General features: G+C 36.1%; 1 protein-coding gene across 1 annotated transcript; it reads left to right on the forward strand.

The window, feature by feature from the left end:
• The first annotated feature begins 13102 nt into the window (after positions 1–13102).
• On the forward strand, positions 13103–16395 carry LOC136997352 (uncharacterized). Its single transcript, XM_067348040.1, has 6 exons — positions 13103–14157; positions 14415–14501; positions 14675–14767; positions 14828–14944; positions 15099–15346; positions 16138–16395. The coding sequence occupies exons 1-6, from the start codon at positions 14139–14141 to the stop codon at positions 16318–16320; spliced, it is 747 nt and encodes a 248-aa protein (XP_067204141.1). The 5' UTR covers positions 13103–14138; the 3' UTR covers positions 16321–16395.
• The last annotated feature ends 3476 nt before the right edge of the window (positions 16396–19871 follow it).

The following is a 19871-nucleotide window of genomic DNA, read 5'->3' on the forward strand; positions in this document are numbered from 1 at the left end:
CTTGTCTGGCCTTCCATGCAATGACCAACAGGTATCTTGATTGTGCCCCGATCTTTTGCAATGTTTACAAAACATGTTCATCATGTTGACCTTCTGGCCGCTAGCTCTCGGTAATTGATACCGGTTATTATAATTATGAAAGCGTCCTATTCTGCAATCACGCCCTTCATGACCCAATTTGCCGCATTTGATACATTTTAGTATCTTTTCTCTTGCGCCGTTACTATTACTGAATTTGTTATAATTCCTATTTTCGGAATACGGACTTTGCAATTTTTCTTCAACCGTCGCTATCGCAATCGCCTCTTGTAGCGTTTTGTAATTGCGTGCGCGTACTATAGTTTTAATGCTTTCGTTTAGTCCGATTTGGTAGTTTTGTAACGCTAAGTTTTGTATAGTGGTCTTTATTGTATTTTTCTCCATGACCGTGAGACTTTTTCCATTGATCATCGCTTCGTAAAGTTTCATCGCGAGCTGATCTGCTCGTGTACCGAAAGCTTGGGCGTTCTCTCCATGCTTCTGCTTTAGCGTGTTAAATTCAATTTGCAAGTGCGTTATACTCTTATGAGTTGTATATCCTGCTTCTATTTCTCGTTTTAATTGCACGAACGTTTGAATATCTCTTGTTTGAAAATCGAGCAAGACCTTTCCCTTTAACTTAGTACACAGTATCGCCTTCAGCAACTGTAATTCTTCCAAAGGGTCTATACTTTCCACCGCGTAAGTACTCGCGCTGAGGAACTCTTGTATTTTAGCCTGTGACGTTCCGTCAATCTCTGGGATTAAGCTTCGCGCTTCTTTTAGTTGCATATACCCATGCATGGCTATCGGCCTATTTCGTATATCCGACATACCCCGTCCGTATGCTACATCCGCGTTATCAGTTACGCGCCTAGTAGTCAGTGGTACATTCAATTCTCGTTGGCCCGGTATAGCTAAGAGCCGTTGCTGCCACTTTTGCTGTTGCCCCCGTACGTTTTCTATTTGTTCGTGGAATTGCTCTTGCATTTCGGTCAACTGTTGTCTTATTTCGCGCACAAAGTTCATCATTGTATCTGTTAGTTCTGAGTTTCGCGTCGCGTCTTCAGTTTTTGCCCCTGCGTTTTGCGTCATTTCCTTTCTTAGTAACTCAATATCCCGGTCGATTTCTGACTCGGTAGTCTTCGGTAATTCTTCATCATTATTCATTTTTACTTCAGTGCGGAACTCGTCTGGGTCGAAAACGCAACTATCATAAGATGTGAGTGCGAACTCACTGTATTCCGATACGTGACTCGGAGTTCTACTTGGCAGATGCCTACTTTGTCGCGGTTTTTTGTCCTTGCGAGTAGCTTTCAAAGCACTGTCGAGCCCTAGTAATGTACGATCGCGCTCAACGGTTGGTTTTTTCGAAATGGTATCTGTGTTCGCGTCCCCGGTACTTTGCTTCTTATTTCCAGTTTTCTTTCCTGTCGTCTTACTACGTTGTTCGCTTATGCTCAACGCTCGTTGATCTTGGTTGCGGATCAACCGAGATTGGTTTGGTTGAGATTCTACGATTGCGCGCTTTTCCTCTCCGTTCGCGGAGCTATCTAACGCCTCACTATGATTTCGGTTGTCGTTCAACCAAAATTGGAAGCCTAATTTCTCTCGTTTCCCGGACATTCGCTTTTCCTAATATTATTTCTTATTATTGACTTACATTAGGCCGCTCGCTCGCATGATGCACGCTGCTGGTTAGCTGATCCGTTGTTGAGGTAGGTCGCGATCCTTGCCTGTCGTCGTCCTCTCGGGTTACGCTGACTCAGCTTGATCGTTGCTCCGCCAGGCACCTTTCCGCCGCTTTGTTGCCCGGACTGTCGTCGCCTTGTGAATCCAGGCGATTTTCCACACTGCCTTCTCACCTCACTTTTGTAGCTCCAGGTGATAGATTCTCTCAGTGGTCCCTCTGTTACCACTGCCGATATCCGATCATCGGGTGTCCAGAATGAACTTCGGTAATTGCGGATCCCACCGCTGCCACCAAATTTATGTTGCGTTGTCTTTCCGATCGCAACCGTAAGTTCGAGATCCGCTTGGGGAACGGGACGTACTGCTTAGAGGTGTGGAATAACTGGACGCAAACCTTGCCTCGAACAATTTATTTAATCACTCACAAACCGCCAGGACGGTGTTAGATTTTCGTGAGCCGTGTACGGACACGGGGAAACGAGCCGGTGTATTCGCGTATCGTAAACTGAATCCGTCGCTGCTTGCGCGCGACTGTATTTATACGAATCGGCAATCAAGAGTTTTGTAATATTATTGATATGTTATTGTTGATATTTCTCGGATTGCAGATTCGTGTCACCTTGAATCCGAGGTTGTTTCTCTGCAGCCTCATCGTTATTCTTTATTTGCTAAATAATTCTTTCTTAGTATTTTTATTTTGGTATTTAACTTAATTAACCTTATAGCGACACGTTGTGTTACGACACACAACAACTTTTTAACGTTTTACATGTCCGTTTAAAAATTAAACATTTTTGAGCGTTTCAAAAGTGAAGACAAGAAATAAAACACTTTAATGTTTTAAATTTAAACACTTTCTTTTATGACTGTATGCAGTTTGGTTTCAGCGCAAGGATTATAAATGTGCAACACTGGTGCCGAAGTTAATTCTTTCTTAAGAGATTCAAATGCTTTAATACAATCATTATCAAAATTAAACTCTATATTTTTTTGTGTTAACAATGTAAGAGGTCTCACTTTTAATGCATGATCTTTGTTTTGTGAAAAATGCGTCCGTGCGTATTTCTTTGCGTTTTTCTCTTTCTGTTTCAAGCTGGTGCCTGAAATTTGCTCACTACGGATTGAACAATACAAATAAAAATAAACCTTTCCTTTGAATTAAACTGATTGCTTTATTATACGTCTTGCTATGCGTACAAGTACGACCGACACACACTTCTCCCCCCCTCGCTTCGTTAGAGTTCCTATAAGTAGGTAGTACTTATAGGAACTCTAATCGTTATACCCAATACTTGCCCGAATCACAATTTCCGCGCTATTCCGGCGACAGTTTCTATCTCTATCTATCTACGCCACGCTACTTCGTGGAAGAGATTACTAATGTCCCTTTTTACGCTTCTCCAAAAATTTCCCGCGAACTCTCTTTCTCCGTCTCGTGCTCTTGGTATTCATAGGCCCCTCAAGCTTGAGGGGCCTATGCACTTTTGAGGCTCGTTCTCAATACTGGCGGCACCCCGTGCTGACCAATCTCTTTGCCTCTCCCTCTCTGCCTCTTACAGTTCGGCCATCCTGACGATGAGATTGTCCTCAATCCATTTGACCCAATATCCATATATATATATATATATACACATGTAAATAACACAATTTGTCGTTTTGCTAACACTAGCATGTCGTTACATTACTTATTACATTAATTTTACGTTTACATTTTTTCTATAAAATTACAAATTAATTTTCCGATTCTTTCATTGTAACTCGTATCCATGGTTTAATTTTATCGGATGACAAAATACTATTATATGGTTTGTTTGACAATTGATACCCTGGAACATCGGTAATTACATATCGGTTTTTATTTAAAGCTTTACGCACTTGGTATGGCCCTTTATACTTAGGCAAAAGTTTTTGGTTAACGCCCGGTCTCACTGTCATGTCTCGTATCATTACTAAATCGCCCTGTCGATACAGAGTTGGTTTTCTGTGCTTTTTATCATATCGTGTTTTGTTATACAATTGTAAATTTCTATTAGCTTCGTGTGCACAATCTCTCAGAATTGATCGTTGTTGTTCCAGATCATCATCTATTTCGAGTAACTCTTTAATTCCGTCTTGCAAGTCGCGATCCGCATGATTTCTTTGCTCATATCCCAGCAATAATTTGCTTGGTGATGAATTAATTGCTTTATGAAAGGTGTTATTCAGAATATATTGCGCGTCTATTAATTTGGCTTTCCATTCGTTAGGCGAACTTACTAATTTAGCTAATGTACTCTTTAAAAATCTATTTACTCTTTCCACCTGACCATTGGCCCACGGCGAAGCTACTGCCACTTGCACATGATTTACTTTGAATGTATCGAGACATTGTGAGAATACTTGTGACGTGAAAGCGGTACCTTGATCGCTAATTATTCGTTTCGATGCGCCGAACATACCAAATAAATACATTATATGCTCTATCGCTTCCTGTGTTCCCGTTGATTTTGTCGCAAACAACCATGTATACTTCGTGAATGCATCCACCACTATCAAGACGAATCGATAATTGTCCGGAGTTTTTTCCAACGGCCCAAAGTGATCAATGTGCAGTGTCTCGAAAGGAATAGTCCCTTTTTCGACCACTTGCAATTCCCCCTCTGATCTTTCGGTGGAAAAAGTTGTAATCAAACATTTTATACAATTTTGGATATACTCCCGAACAGTCTGCTTTATACACGGAAACCAGTACGTGTTCAAGATTCCCTCCATTGTCTTCTGTACCCCTACATGACCTAACTCGTCGTGATACACGCGGATAACATTATTTACCATTACCTGCGGCACTACAAATAATAATCGTTCCTGATATATTCTGTAAACCAATGCATTTTCTAAAGTAAAACGTTTATTTTCCTTATATTCTAAAGATATAGCTAAGTCGCGTATGCTCTCGTCCGTCATTTGTCGCTGCATTAGCTCGTCTTCCAGAGTAGGCGCGTTAATAATCATTATGTGACGACTCAATGCGTCCACATGCGTCATTTTTTCCGCTGACCGATGTACCAATTCAAAAGTATAATTCTGTAGAGCTAACCCGAGCAGAAATTTGATCGGGCATGCCTGATGTAGGGTCAGGCCCTGACCGGGGATTAATAAGGTATGCTCTAGTAGGGAATCCCCGACTTGAACTTGATCGGGAAAAAGTAAGGCATACCCTAATCTGGAATTCCTGACTTGGGCCTGTCCGTTGCTAATCAGGATTTCCTTTTTAGTTTATTTTTTAGGCAATCCTACATGGGCCTGATAACTCAATCCTTAATCTTTCCCTCATAAGTTTGTGCATAATATATAATTTGCATGACAGTTTGACAGTCAACACAAGTGAAGCGAGTTGCAACACACAAGCGAAATAGCCAATCAGCATCGCGGAAAAGAGGCCTCAACATTTCGATATATTCGAGTTCGAGATGTTGCATGTCTTTTTTAAGATAGGATAAATATATGGCAAGACGGAGTGTTAATATACATACCGAAATTCATGTCAATTAACAGCATTATGGACAATAAAAAGAGTTTGTTAATATCGCGAATGCGAGTACGTAGATTTCGTGCAACTCGACGATCATTGTATTTAAAAACCGGCTCACATTTTTTAATTAATGGTACGTATTTTAATTTTTTTATTAAATGTAGAGACTTTTTTTACAATTTTTACAATTTTAATTTTTTTTTTTTTTTTAATATTATATATTTTAATTCGATAATTATTCGTAGAGAATGGTTCTACTGCAAATTATGCAATACCATCCCAGAGTCATTCATCTTCATGGAATTTGGAGTAGACAGTGAAAACGACGAAAATGAAAATGATACTCAAAAAGAAAATAGTGAAACGGAAGATGCAGAAATCACAGAAAATGAAAGGAACAATGGAGAAAATGAATTAATAGATATCAGTGACAGAGATGACAGAAACAACAGTGAAGAATCAAGCGAGGAAGACAGTATTGCAGAAGCTAATGAGAGCAAACAAGACATTGACAGCGACGAAGTAGATAGCGACGAAGTAGAGGTCGATGAAGAAGCGTACGACAGTGATGGTGAAGCAAGGGACATAGTGGATCTTCAACAATGGGCAATAAAATCCGGCATACCACACTGTCATTTGAACACTCTACTTAAAATCCTGAGAAAACGTGCACTGCCAACTTTACCAGCATGTTCGAAAACATTTCTCAGGACATCATCGTCGGAGTATAAAATCAAGAATTTTCAAACGCACGACGGTAAAGAGATAGGAGAGTTTGTATACTTCGGTATTGCGGCAGGTCTTGAAAGATGTGTCAATAAAAATCTCCATCCAACGAATGAACTTCAGCTGCAGTTTAATTGTGACGGTTTACCTTTATACAAGTCTAGTGCAAAACAATTTTGGCCTATATTGTGCAAAGTCCATGTTAATCCCGATGTTTATAAACCGTTCCTAGTGGTCGTATTCTGTGGAATCGAAAAACCGAATAATTTGGACGAATATCTATGTGAATTTGTTCAAGAAATGAACGAACTGTCACGAAATGGCATTTTAATTGACGAACAGTCACTAACAGTTCGCATCATGTGCTTTGTGTGCGATAAACCAGCTCGCTCTTTTATCAAGTGCATTAAGGGCCATGGGGGCTATTATGCATGCGAACGGTGTACTATTCAAGGAATTCGATATGAGAGACGAACGGTGTATCTGTCTTCTAACTGCAAAGATCGTACCGATGTATCATTTCGAAGCCAAGAAAATCGCGAACATCATACAGGTCTGTCACCATTATTGCAGTTGGAACCAAAACTTGACATGGTGAAATGTTTTGTATTGGACTTCATGCATCTAGGCTGTTTAGGCATCATGAAAAAAATGTTAACCGAGATTTTTTTGGAGGGACATTCAGTTGCTAAACTTAATCAAGGCCGTAAACAATGGCTTTCGCAGTGCTTAGTAGAGTTACAATCACAAATACCAGATGATTTCCAACGCACGACTAGGACACTTGCAGAAACTGCCAAATGGAAAGCAACTGAATATCGTCTGTTGTTACTCTACGTTGGTCCTGTTGTTTTCCGACAAATATTGCCGAAAAAATATTACAGACATTTTCTTCTGCTGCATTGTGCGTGCAGAATACTCTGTTCAAAAGAATTGGCATTACAATACAATTTGCAAGCTAAAGCGTATCTGAAAAGCTTTGTGTTGCTTACGAAGCAATATTATGGCAAGAAATATCTAATCTTGAATATGCACAGTTTGATCCATCTTGCAGATGATGCAAAAAATATGGAGTGCTCTCTAAATGATTTTACGAGTTTTCCATTCGAAAATTCGTTGGGAAAAATAAAAAAAGTACTTCGCACCGGTCACCGGCCACTTGCTCAGTTATGTCGACGAATGCACGAGTCACATTTCGCCGATTTCAAAAAAGTGACTTTTCCACCATCTGTCACTATATTGAGAAAAGGACGTATCGAACAAAATGGAAGTATTCTTGTAAAAAAAATTAAATACAAACAAGTTATAATTACAACAAAGTCACCAAATAATACAGTATTACTCAACAACAAGATTCCAATGAACATCGATGCCATGCATATTCCACCAAATGAAAATGACACAAGAATCGTTCTGACTGGAACAGCTTTACGAATCATAGAACCAATGTTTACTTATCCTTGCAATTCCGAAACACTGAAAATGTGGAAGGTAGATGTAACGTCAAAGAGAATAATCTATCCGCTACAATCTGTTGCTCATAAAATGACAAAATTAACAATAAAAAATTATGATAATAGTAACAATAACAATGACGAAGATGACAGTGACAATGAGGCAACGAGTACTTTCGTCATTTCATTTTTACATATGTAATAAATGCTGCTAATCAGAAGCTATTGTATACCAGCTATATTTTGACTTTCAAAATTATTGCGGACGATCTCCTAATTATCACAAAACTGTAAATAATGAAAATGACATATAACGAAAAAATATACATAAATTCACAAAATCATATTTTTTGTAACATTATCCTCTTAATTAATACTCTTTTTTTGTATTTATTTAAAAGATTTCGAATAAGATTAAATATTATGTATTTTGTCTTGTTAATTTTTTGTTTATTTTCAAAGAGCGATTTTTATCAACTGCCCCTTATGCCCTTATGTACAAATGACATTTCTACTCTTGATTTCGGAGCATGTGGAGGAAACGCACTCAAGTGCGAGCGCGTACGTGTGTTCTCTGCGCAAGTGACAAGTGAAAAACGCGCGTTGTTAATTTCTTTATTTTCCAGTTTCATTATTTGTGGTTAGCTTTACGAAATCAAATTTCATGATGTCTTCAAAACCGCAAAAATCATCGAAAAAAGGTGAGGTATGTAAAACCATTGTAAAACTATTTATGGTTCTGTTATTGTAAGAATTTATTCAAAGTTTAAAGATTTCTGGAGTTGATTGCTCAAGCCGGTTTACCTTGTGGGTGTCGTGTTACTTAGACAAATTTTTCATGGTTAGAAATACATACAATTTTTTTTGTTGAATTAACGTCGTGAAGTATATTTTCTTATCATGTATAATGTTTAAATTTTATGGAGGATCTAGCTTAATTATTAGTGAAATCTGGTCAACCAATTAAATAATGGATATCATTTGCCTTTCAAATTTGCCTTTCAAATTTTTGTAAATTTCTAAGTATATATTTGTGGAAATAATTCAGTATTTATTTTTTTCACAGAATTCGGAAAACGCTTGTGCCGGCTACAAGCTAATTTCCTTTACACAAGAGAAATGTACAGGTAGAAGCATCGATATTGTACCAAATGATTGGATTTGTTATGATGTAAAGTCAGGTAAATTGGTAACCAAGTTTATGCCCCCACCATACTCTCGAAAAACCGCCGATATTCTTTTCAACCTTGTAAAGGCTAAGACGAAGCCGCCAGAGTCTTGGCCATCGTACGAGATTTCTATAATGGGCGATGCCAGTAAGTTACACTTCAATTATTTAACGTAGTAATTCATTTATAATAACCACACTTGAAAATTTTTTCACTCTAATATAATTAATAGTTTACACTCATTAATTCAGACTAAGAAATGTTTTCTATTTTTTGTGAATTCACATGACGTGCAAAACTACATTTTTTATACTTTTTTACATTTGTTGTGTAACATTTCGTTGTAATATTAAATTATGTAATATTATATTGTTTCAGAAAATTATGACGCAGCTCTGAAACGACTCAAAATTTTAGAAACGAAAGAGTACGCGTATACTACAGACTCGGAATTTTCTGCTGAAGCTCGTTCACAGCTTGCAAAAAAGAGCTACAAACTAAAAACATTAAAAGTGTAACGGTGCGGCTCCCCGTATGGGAGCGGTTAGCGCGGTTAAGCTCGCCGGTGCCAGGATTCGGAATGCGGAACGGGTGAGACTCCAAATAAGTAGGCGCGGTTAAGTCGTAAACTATGATATATTTTAGCTTTCTTATGTACAATATATATATACAAGGTGTTCTGCCGTCGGACTTGGTTCGACCAAGCTAGGCGAAAGAATAGCGGTAAACGCAAGATACCCAGAATAGGGGTAAGCGCAAAGTAACGAATACAAAGAATAGCGGTAAACGCAAGATACCGTAACGAAAATAAGGAATAGCGGTAAGCGTAAGATGCAAAGTAACGAATACAAAGAATAGCGGTAAACGCAAGATACCGTAACGAAAATAAGGAATAGCGGTAAGCGTAAGATGCAAAGTAACGAATACAAAGAATAGCGGTAACCGCAAGATACCGTAACGAAAATAAGGAATAGCGGTAGGCGTAAGATGCAAAGTAACGAATACAAAGAATAGCGGTAACCGCAAGATACCGTAACGAAAATAAGGAATAGCGGTAAGCGTAAGATACCAAGAATAGTGGTAAGCGCAAAGTAACGAATACAAAGAACAGCGGTAAACGCAAGGTACCGTAAAGAATAGCGGTAAGCCAAGTATAGCGGTAAGCGCGCGCGGTCGGAGGCCGGGAGCACCCGGCTGAGTCAGGGAGCGCCCTGGCTCGGGTACGGAAATCGGTCGGGAACCGGGAGCACCCGGTGGAGTCAGGGAGCGCCCTGGCTCGTATAGGATTGGCTTCGAGGTGTCACGCTCGAAGCCGGACGGGACTCTGCCGGTCTCGGCCGAGACCGGCCTTTTATACCCGTCACGGTGATCCCCACCCGTGACGGGCTCCCACCTAGCCGCCGTTCGGACCGGGTTCGGTCTCCGAACTGGCGGTCCGTAGGGATGACGCCTTAAGGCGTCGTCACAAAAGAAGACAAAGAACTTGAACAAGAGCTGCTAAATGTTCCCCGATTGGAAGAAAGCATGGAAGACTCATCTCCCTGTTCAAAAGTTTCAGACGCAAGCACTGAATGTAAGTATTTTTCGTATTTTTCTTAAGGAGCCTGAGAATCAGCATTTTTTTATTTATTTTTGCTCTGAAATTGAATATACAATTTTATGCCCGATACAAACTCCGACAAAGTTTTGATCTGGCCATTAAGAGGATGCTGAAGTCATATTGTTACCGACCGAAACTTCAATTTTCTAAAAAGGGTGGCGTTTTTTATTGCTTTAATAGAATTACAAATCCTTTGGTGTAAATAAAGTACATATGCTAATCTTTCGGCAGTTGGTCAAATTTAAACCAAAAAATAAAAAAAATTTTTGAAAATTTACCGACAATGTCACCTCAAAGAATTATATCTTTTATATCAAAATTATACTGCTTCAATCTGCAAAACAAGACCATGTGCCGAAGAAGAGCGTATGAAACAATAATGGAAAACCAAAAAAATAGAGCTTAGAGACTTATTTTCAAAACGCCACCCTTTTCCAGATTTATGTAAAGCATGTGTGCAATATAGAAAGAATAAGGTAAAAAAGAGCTATAGATTAGTTCCGAGATTTTTGGATAGAGGCGCTATACAGTTCTCAGTGCTATCTGTCATATACAGAATCTTTTAGGTTAGTTATGTGTGTGTTAGTTGTGCGTGTGTGTGTGTTTGTGTTATGTGCTACGAAACCCGGCTGAAAAAAATGGGTTGAAGGCACTCTGAAGGATAAAAAAGTGTATGTATTATACATAAATTTTGCAACATTTTTGCAAACATTTATATTATTTAATTACATACATTCATATTCTAATTTCTACAAAATACTTTTATTCATGTGCTTTATGTGTATATATTATGTATATTCTGTGCTCCATATTATGTATATTCACATCAAAGTATCTATGTAAAATTAACTTTTTATATCATCTTGTATATTGTATATCATTTATATGAATATCATTTTGTATATTGTATATATTTTTATAATAAATGTATATGTCATATAACTTATTTATAAAGCATGAAATATAAAGGTATTTTTAGTTTCTTGTATGTATCATTTGTAAAAAAATCTTGATAAAAAAAACATTAATTTTGTGACTTGCAATTATCTGTTTCAATATATACTTCTTTTAAATACTTACAACTAGCCTTATTTTATGCGTTTTCCTTGGTATCTAAAATACACATCAAAATATAAAATTAATTTCTAGTTCAGTAGAAAAAAAACATTGTAGTCTTACACCAGAAAGGAATGATAAAATATCATGTATATGTAATAACAAATAAATCACTTTTCCACTGACATTATACACAACTTTGCAGAAATAAATTTATTCTGTGAATTTTGAATGTGTAGTGCAGTTTAAAACACACAGTCGAAATATATCTATATTTTTGAAATAATAATTCTGATTTTTCATGAATCACAGTGGTTTTTTAAAATGTTCAATTTTAACAGTTTTTATTGGATTGTACTTTAAACAATATTATATTTTGCCATTTCTCTCTGTTGTAAGACAAGAATGTTTCGTTTCTACTGTAATAGAAATACATTTTCGATTTTGATACGTATTTTAAATACCAAGTTAATCACATAAAATAAGGCTAAGTGTAAGTATTTAAAAGAAGCATATAATGAAACAGATTATTGCAAGTCGCAAAATTAATGTTGTTTCTTTTATCAAAATTTTTTTACAAATGATAGACACAAAAAAATAAAAATATCTTTATATTTTATGCTTTAGAAATAAAAAATATGGCATATATCATATACATTTATTGTAAAAAGAGTATACAAAATGATGTCAATTTCTTAGAAAAATATTTTGATATAAATATAGATAATGTGGAGCATATAATATACATTATATATATATATATACATAAAGCATATGACGTAATAAAAGTATCTTACAATAAAGAATAAGACAAGCCAGAGGCGGTTTCCTCGTGGACTGGCAATATATAATAAGACAAGCCAGAGGCGGTTTTCTCGTGGACTGGCATTAGAAAACTCTTATTCTTGTCTTCAAGCCAGAGGCGGTTTCCTCGTGGACTGGCAATATAGAATAAGACAAGCCAGAGGCGGTTTTCTCATGGACTGGCAATATAGAATAAGACAAGCCAGAGGCGGTTTTCTCGTGGACTGGCATTAGAAAACTCTTATTCTTGTCTTCAAGCCAGAGGCGGTTTCCTCGTGGACTGGCATTAGAAAATTCTTATTCTTGTCTTCAAGCCAGAGGCGGTTTCCTCGTGGACTGGCAATATAGAATAAGACAAGCCAAAGGCGGTTTTCTCGTGGACTGGCAATATAGAATAAGACAAGCCAGAGGCGGTTTTCTCGTGGACTGGCATTAGAAGAAAATTCTTATTCTTGTCTTCAAGCCAGAGGCGGCTTTGTCGTGGACTGGCAATATAGAATAAGACAAGCCAGAAGAGATCTTTCGTGAGCTGACAATTTTAAATAAATATAATCAGAGGCGATCTAACGTCAGCTGACAGTTTAGAAGAAAGAGAGCTAAAGGCGATTTATTCGTGAACTGGCAAATTGTAAGAAATATTGTCAGAGGCGATCTATCATGAACTGACAATTTTAAATAAATATTGTCACAGACGATCTAACGTCAGCTGACAGTTTAGAAAAAGAGAGCTAAAGACGATTTATTCGTGAACTGGCAAATTGTAAGAAATATTGTCAGAAGCGATCTATTGTGAGCTGACAATTTTTAATAAATATAGTCAGAGGCGATCTAACGTCAGCTGACAGTTTAGAAAAAAGAGAGCTAAAAACGATTTATTCGTGAACTGGCAAATTGTTAGAAATATTGTCAGAGGCGATCTAACGTCAGCTGACAGATTTGAAGAAATACGTATTTATTTTAGTTAGCAATTTACTGCACGTGTGGTCTGTTTATATTTTATCAGATAATTTATAAGGTCATTTAACCTTTTTTCTCGCAATTGAAATTCTATCGTATGGCCGAATGATGTACATACGAGACAAAATAGACTTATACAAGGTGTCTAATAGATATAAGTTAGATATGATAAAATATTTTATTTGAAAAATGTATGTATAATACTATATGTCTAATTGGAAAAATATGTTATATGCTTTTCCTATTTTTATTCTTATGTAACAAATACAAAATAAATAAATAAGTTAATTAATTATTGAATACATACATATACATATTGAATATAGTTATCTTTATTTTGTATTTTATATAACTGAAATAATATATACTTTCATTATTTTAGTCATTATCATATAAAATACAAAATAAAGATAACTATTTATTGAATATATGTGTATATGTATATATTAATTAATTGATTAATTAGTTATTTAGTATTTACTACATAAGGATAAAAGTAAGAAAAGTATATGACATTTTTCTTCAATGATATATATAGTATTATATGTATATTTTTTATTTATTATTTTGTCATATTTAGTTTGTATTTATTTGACACCTTGTATACGCTTATGTTTTCTCGGACATTATATTGCAGCTTTGCGACGAAATTTCAGTCGAGGAAACAAGCGCAAGCATCGTTTGTTTACAAACTTCCGATGACACACGTACACAGACCACACGTCAGTGTAGTGAGTCACCACTACAAACAAATGCGTACACACGGACCTACGCGGCATAGGTCCGTAGGCTGCGCCGATAATGTCATTTCATTTTTAGTACCATCGAAATGATGGCGCTTTCGCGTCGGAGTTCGCCCGTCACTTCAGCATCCTCTTAAACCAATTTTAAAGTGTGGCAGCACATTCTCTTCGTAAAAGGAAGCTCTAATGAACATTGAGCCGTTTATTAGAGGAGTAAGGGTGTAAAAATGTATAAGTATTGCGCGACCTATTTTTTGAATAGCCCCATATTACTTTTAACATCATTCTAATATCTTTAAATTTTAGAGAGAATTATTCCTTTTGTTTGTTTCAGCGTTTTCAGATAATGAAAGTGCAGAACTGTCATTAATAAGAAATGACCAACAGTGTGCAAGGAAAGAAAAAGTAATGAGCAAAAGAGATAAAGGTAAATTTAACTTGATCATTTAAACACCTCGCTATGTTCCGTTGGCATTCGGTAATGAAGAATTATGATGAAATTAAAAAATTTTAATGTTATTTCAATTTGAAAATAATTTTTTTCAATTTTTTTTCTGCATTTTTTATATAAAGTTGTATATAAATTGTTTGTACATATAATGTTTTGATCTCATATTACATTACAAGATTAATAGGTATTTCTTTCATATTTACATAATAATTATTCTTTTCCGAATCTTTCAGTGATTTTAAGCAATAAACGGGCAAAAAGTTCATTTCATGACGAACAATCTCTGAAGAAGAAAAAGAAATCGAGTACTACAGATAAAGGTAAAAATTTTAATATATTTTATATTATATAACTTTGTTGATCTTTTTTCAGATCTACTTAATATACTGAACGGTTTGGACGATTAATCTTGAATACTATATTATTTTGTTATATTACTTTTGACATCATTCCAATATCTTTAAATAAGAATTATTCCTTCTGTCTGTTTCAGTGTTTTCAGATAATAAAAGTGCAGAACTGTCATTAATAAGAAATGACCAACAATGCGCAAAGAAAGAAAAATCAATGAGCAAGAGAGATAAAGGTAAATTTAATTTGGTCATTTAAATTTTTATAAAAAGTTGACTTATTTTGTTTTCTAAAGAATCAATGGAAAATACTATGTCCGATACTCGTCCGATAACTTCCAAAGCAATGGGATCAGCTGGGGACTCTCATTATTCTTTCACATTTGACGAGAGAAAAAAATATAGTAATGACGGTAACGTTAAGTCCATTCTCTTTAACATTTTACTCCGGGCGATTCTGAATATATGCGTACATGTGTACAAACTTTGTTAATCTTTTTTCAGATCTACTTAATGTACTGAACGATTTGGACGATTAATTTTGAATACTGTATTATTTTGTTTTAGATTTAGCACGTATAACGTTATCAAGGTTTAGGAGTGTCATAACTCAATTGACCCAAATAAAGGGTGAAATTCATGAAATAAAGACAATACTGCAATCTCAAAAGAGTTATTGTCCTGATACGCGGGGTACGTTTTCTGACGAAAATTTTTCGGAAAAATACGGATTTAGTATTCCATTTGAAACACTGGACGACTTCTTGACATTTGACAAGGATCTGAAATCAAGTGACGAATTTCGAAAAGATTTTGTAAATATATTTAAGGCTATATTAATTGTTTTAAGGGAGAGCATCTCACAGGCTGATATATATATATATATATATATATAAATAATACATTTTATTTTTCATTATTACAAAACATTTTTTGAAATTAAAATCAAATAAGTAATCGAACAAACTTAGTCTAAAGAACATCTTCTTACAAAGAAAATTTATCTTAATTAGTTTTTAATGGTTATACTGGTACAGCTTGTATCCTATGCGCAGTGATAATTAATAAGTTAGTGATACATTTTGTCTGATTCAAATATATGAAGATTTTAGCGTAAAATGTGCACAAATATATGCATTCTTTTTTATAAACATACTTACCACTAATAATCAAAAGTGTTATATAATTTAGAAAATGTATAAAAAATGTAAAAAATTTTAAAATAATTTATGATAAAATTAAAAAGTATTTTATAATGTTACTTAAGCAGCCTGTGAGGTGTTCATTTTTAATTAAAAATGATATACAGGATGTCCCAATTCGCACTTTAAAATAACGGGGGTTTCCTTATGAAAATTTTAGATTTCTTCTGAACAATTGAATCTGAGGCATGCTTTTCAAGAAAATAAGTCCAGATCTTTCAAAAATTAAACAAATTTAAACAAATTTATTTCTTGCAAACTGTGTCTCGGATCCCATTTATGTTACAAGGACAAATCATATTACATTGTCATAAGAAACACTCTCTCCAGATTTGTTTTGGTTGCGAATTCTTGGATACTCTGTAGATTTTCTATACTCATTGAATTCATAATTCGTTTTTCAGAAATTGAACATGTGGACATCAATTGATACCAGTATGGCGTTAGTGAGATCTCTAACTAGCGTATTAAAGAAATACTTAGTTAGAGATCTTGCATTGAAATTCACGGCAGTTAAGAAGGTCGACGGCAAAATATTATTTAAAAATACAACCATATGTTCTTGCATAAAAGGTAATAATGTATAATGTAATATATATCATATATATATAATTATAATATATTTATACACTCACCCGAAAAAAAAGTGGTACACTGAAAATGTGGGAAAAATTCATCAAATTTCAACTGACGATAACTTCGTAAATAATAAAGATAGAAAGTTCTATAAAATATGAAAATGAAGCTAAAAATCTCTACTTTAAGAATCAATTTATTTCAATGTTGCAAAATAAATTTATTGAAAATGGCGGATGACAAAGCGCGAGCATGCAAAATTGAAAAATAATGGTTCGAGTTTGCGACGGTGCACGGTATAAACAAAAAATTGTAGCTTATTGGGATCAAAAGCGTACGAAAGTACAGAGTCTCCTCTTTAAAATGCTTTTTTATGCATCTCGATACGATGATTTTTCGCCGAGAGATTCGCATTTGAAGAAAAAAGCAGATTCTTACTTCAAATGCGAATCTCTCAGCGAAAAATCATCGTATCGAGATGCATAAAAAAGCATTTTAAAGAGGAGACTCTGTACTTTCGTACGCTTTTGATCCCAATAAGCTACAATTTTTTGTTTATACCGTGCACTGTCGCAAACTCGAACCATTATTTTTCAATTTCGCATGCTTTTGCTTTGTCATCCGCCATTTTGGAGAAAGTTATCACACATTATTGCGTTATGAATTTTCGAACACTAGACATCCAAACTTTTAAAATGGTTTTTAAAAAATCCTGCTAGCTGTATTACGTGCCGAGATATTCAATTTTGAACCAGACCGAATTGCAAGAATAAGAATTCTGTGGTTATCAGCTCCGCGGTATTTTAAAACTCCAAACTCTCCTTACGGTTATAAGTGTCAATTCTGCTCTTGGCGTTACCCAGGATCAACGGCGTGGACGTGGCAGAAATCTGATCCCGTGTGCACATGTTGGCACGTGTGTATGTGTGTGTGTGTGTGTGTGTGTGTGTGCGTGCGTGTGTCTGTGCGTCCGTGTGTGTGTATGTGTGTGTGCGTGCGCGTGCGTGCGTGCGTGCGTGCGTGCGTGCGCGTGCATGCGTGTGTGTGCGCGTGCACCACTGGGATAAGGACCTCATGGCTCGTTAGATCCACGATATTTTACGACTCCAAACCCTCCCGGTGGTGCGTGTACAATTGTGTGTGCGCGCGCGTATATTAATAATGGGTATGACCTCCTCGTGCGCGTATTACCTCATTCATGCGACGAGGCATACTTCTTATTAGTGTTCTAATTTCAGTCTGCGTAATGTCATTCCACTCTATTTCAAGAACTCTTCGAAGTTCTGGCAATGACTGAGGAGCAGGTATATGATTTCGTACTTTTCTGTTAATATTGTCCCATAGGTGTTCAATGGGATTTAAATCTGGACTCATTGCTGGCCATTCGAGTCGATTTATGCCAACTTCATCGCAGAAATCAAGCACTTTTCTCGCAACGTGCGGTCGAGCATTGTCTTGCATAAACAAAAAGTCCTCTCCGATGAAGTGCGCATACGGAACAACGTACGGTATGAGTACGTCTTCCACGTATACATCTGCGTTCATGTTTGCGTCAAAAAAGTGGAGATCTGTGTGAGCATTCGCAGAAATTCCTGCCCAAACCATTACAGAGCCACCATTGTAGCTAGGCCTCTCACTTACAGTACAGTCTGCAAATCGTTCTCCAACGCGACGGTATACTCGTTCTCGTCCGTCTGAAGAATACAGACAAAAACGAGATTCGTCGCTAAAAAGAACGGTACTCCATTCTGCATATGTCCAGCCTGCATGCTCGACAGCAAAATTGAGTCGAGTTACGCGATGGCGACGCATAAGCGAAGGTACATTTGCTGGCCTGCGCGGAAAAAGACCGTGTTCCGCTAATCTGTTTCGAATAGTGTCAACGGATACATTACATTCGCGGACATCTCTTAAATTGTTTCGAATTTGAACAGCCGTTCGATGTCTGTCTCTTAATGAATTTAAAACAATAAATCGGTCATCGTTTTCATTCGTACAACGAGGACATCCCGAACCAGGTCTTCTTTGGACAGAATTAGTCTCCAAGTACCTAGCATAAGCACGTTGCACGGTTGACATTGATAAATCAAGTGCCTCAGCAACGTACCTTCGACTTCTCCCATCTTCAATTAACGCTACAACTTGAGCAGCTTTTTCAGGACTTATCGTCGCCATAATTGACCAATAATTTCAATGCGAAAAGATTAATTATTGTTTACTTTGACGAAGTCGTACGAATAAGTAACGCGTCTCGAAAGAAAAAGATCAAGAGAAATCAAGCACTCTTCTCGCAATGTGCGGTCGAGCATAAACAAAAAGTCAGGGCGGAGAAATCACAAAAGATCTGCAGACATCTCCTTCGGATGCAAAACAATTGATTGAAAAATAATGGTTCGAGTTTGCGACGGTGCACGGTATAAACAAAAAATTGTAGCTTATTGGGATCAAAAGCGTACGAAAGTACAGAGTCTCCTCTTTAAAATGCTTTTTTATGCATCTCGATACGATGATTTTTCGCTGAGAGATTCGCATTTGAAGTAAGAATCTGCCTTTTTCTTTACGAGAAAATGATGTCGAAGCTGTGCCGGTAAATTGGTTAAATGGTGATGTTTGTTATTGGCCTCCATATAATACACACAAAGTAGGGAAAGCTATTTCTTCCTGTAAAGTAAGAATCTGCCTTTTTCTTCAAATGCGAATCTCTCGGCGAAAAATCATCGTATCGAGATGCATAAAAAAGCATTTTAAAGAGGAGACTCTGTACTTTCGTACGCTTTTGATCCCAATAAGCTACAATTTTTTGTTTATACCGTGCACCGTCGCAAACTCGAACCATTATTTTTCAATTTTGCATGCTCGCGCTTTGTCATCCGCCATTTTCAATAAATTTATTTTGCAACATTGAAATAAATTGATTCTTAAAGTAGAGATTTTTAGCTTCATTTCCATATTTTATAGAACTTTCTATCTTTATTATTTACGAAGTTATCGTCAGTTGAAATTTGATGAATTTTTCCCACATTTTCAGTGTACCGCTTTTTTTTCGGGTGAGTGTAATACGGATATATATAGGTAATTCAATTTTGTGGAAAAATATGACGAACCTTTAGCATCTTCTACATTATTATTTGTAAGTAAAGGAGAAGTAATCAGCGACTGTTTTAACATAGCACTCTCTCTTGAAATTGGCTTCAAAGACTTTACAAATCCTGAAATTTAAATAATTGTAATATTTATTAAAAATACTACGTCTTGCTCTACAAAAAAATTTGTTACAATACAATTTTGTAGAAAAATATATACCTGCAGATAGATCAACACTTGATATAGTAGAGGAAAATGCAGGCGACAATGGTAATTCCATTGGAATCTCAGTTAAATCGTTTTCACTCATTGAAATATCATCATCAGATGCCGATTGAACATCTGAAGTCTCATAAAAAAATTTAGGTTTCTTGCTAATTCTTTTTGAATTTTCCTTTTCAGAATTATTGATGTCCGAAGTATCCTCAGCTCTCTTTGCCTTATTCTTGGCTTCGATTAATGAGTCTGAAAAGATATA

The sequence above is a fragment of the Linepithema humile genome, chromosome 1 (genome assembly GCF_040581485.1).
Source record: "Linepithema humile isolate Giens D197 chromosome 1, Lhum_UNIL_v1.0, whole genome shotgun sequence".
Lineage (NCBI taxonomy): Eukaryota > Metazoa > Arthropoda > Insecta > Hymenoptera > Formicidae > Linepithema > Linepithema humile.